We start from the raw sequence: 1,575 nt of genomic DNA, 5'->3' as shown, positions 1-1,575 counted from the left end.
GTTGTATTCGGTTTCGGTTATTTTGGATATAGTAATATAGTAACCATTTGGATATTTTTGAAATTTCGGTTCGGTTCGGTTCGGTTTCTTTCGGTTCGGTTTCGGTTTGGTTATTTAAATAAATAACCATAACTAACATAAATTATATTAACATTAACCAAATAAACCAAATATAACCAAAACTAACCGAATATAACCAAAATTAACCAAATATACAATAACAAAAATACAAAAAAGGGAAAAATATGGATTCAATTTTACAAAATAGTATTTAACTTTGTAAATTCAAAATAATAACATTTACATATATTGATTATTTAAAATATTTAATTGTTTTGAATCTAGAAATAATTTATATTTTAAGTTTATTTTATAGTTTTGCATAATATTAAGTATATAATATTTGATATCTTCTAGGTTTTCGGATATTTCGGTTAACCATTTAATTGTCGGTTCGGTTCGGTTCGGTTTCAGTTAGTTTGGATATAGATTTTTACTAACCATTCGGGTATTTGAAGAATTTCGGTTCGGTTCGGTTTGGTTTTTTTCGGTTCGGTTTCGGTCGGTTATTTGGTTATCGGTTATTTTGCCCAGCCCTATGTAAATCCCTTTAAGGCATAATTGTTAGGATGTGAAATTACTATAAAGAAAGCAAGCATCATTTTTTGTGTTCCATGGCACTTTGGTTTAAGCTTGATCAGTATGAAATTATTCTTCAGGTTATGTCTTTCTATAAACCAATCAGTAAATCCCTTAAAGGCACAACTGTTGAGATGTGAATCTACGATGAAGAAAGCAAGCATCTAGTTGTATGTTATGATACTAGTATTTGGGATACTGGTTCTCAGTAGTTAGATTGCTAGCTTACTAGTATTATATACTTCTGTCATCTACCTTTGATTAGAATCTTCTTATGCTCCTTATCTCGAACTCGGAAGAAAGAGTATCGAGCTATAGGTCTTTAGAGGACTTGCAATGGTTTGCTCCTAACAAGAGAAACTCATATTTCTTGTCATAGACATCCTTAGCTTCTCGATTGGATACTTCGAATTGCATAAATTATCAAGTACAAATATGATTTTGTATCAGTAAGTATTCAGATTCGAAGTTCTAATTTACATTGATGTGATGTCTAGGGCGTTGAAGGAAGAGAAATATGCTGCTCGTAGGACAATACTTCCCATTCTTCAAGCAGAAGAAGATGAAAGGTGAGATTTTCAAACTCAAGTCTTTGTTCCTACAGAAACCTTCAGACAGTAAATCTTATTTCAATCTGCGGTTATGCATTCTTTGTATTAAATAGGTTTGTGTCTGAGTGGAAAAAGTATTTGGAATACGAAGCTGATGTAATGAAGGATGTTCCGGGATGGAAAGTTGGTGAGAATGTGTACAATTCTGGTCGTTGGATGCCACCGGCTACTGGGGAACTCCGTCCTGATGTCTGGTGATTTGGTAGTTTCCCTCAAATGCAAATGATGATGATGATGAATGAATGAATGAATTGACATGTTCTTGTTTTTATCTTTTATTCATCGGGTAATAAGAGAACGATTCAACATACAGTATTCTTCTTGT

At 32.6% G+C, this 1,575-nt stretch overlaps 1 protein-coding gene across 2 annotated transcripts in view; it reads left to right on the top strand.

Annotated features, from left to right (window-relative positions):
* Positions 1–1,575, top strand: part of LOC109124559 (NADH dehydrogenase [ubiquinone] 1 alpha subcomplex subunit 13-A) — a 4,501-nt gene that overhangs the window by 2,104 nt on the left and 822 nt on the right. Inside the window, exons 2-3 of one of the 2 annotated variants that reach the window (XR_762146.1) lie at positions 1,137–1,208; positions 1,304–1,557. Coding sequence is in view for 1 of the 2 variants with exons in the window: in XM_010476824.2 (XP_010475126.1) it covers positions 1,137–1,208; positions 1,304–1,448 (217 nt within the window). In the remaining variant the exon portion in view is untranslated. Of the gene's footprint in view, positions 1–1,136; positions 1,209–1,303; positions 1,564–1,575 lie in introns of those variants that run through there. The other variant, XM_010476824.2, reaches the window with a different exon arrangement.

Source organism: Camelina sativa, chromosome 17 (genome assembly GCF_000633955.1).
Source record: "Camelina sativa cultivar DH55 chromosome 17, Cs, whole genome shotgun sequence".
NCBI lineage: Eukaryota > Viridiplantae > Streptophyta > Magnoliopsida > Brassicales > Brassicaceae > Camelina > Camelina sativa.
The sequence above is the reverse complement of the archived record's forward strand: the minus strand, read 5'-3'. Positions and strand labels throughout refer to the sequence as shown.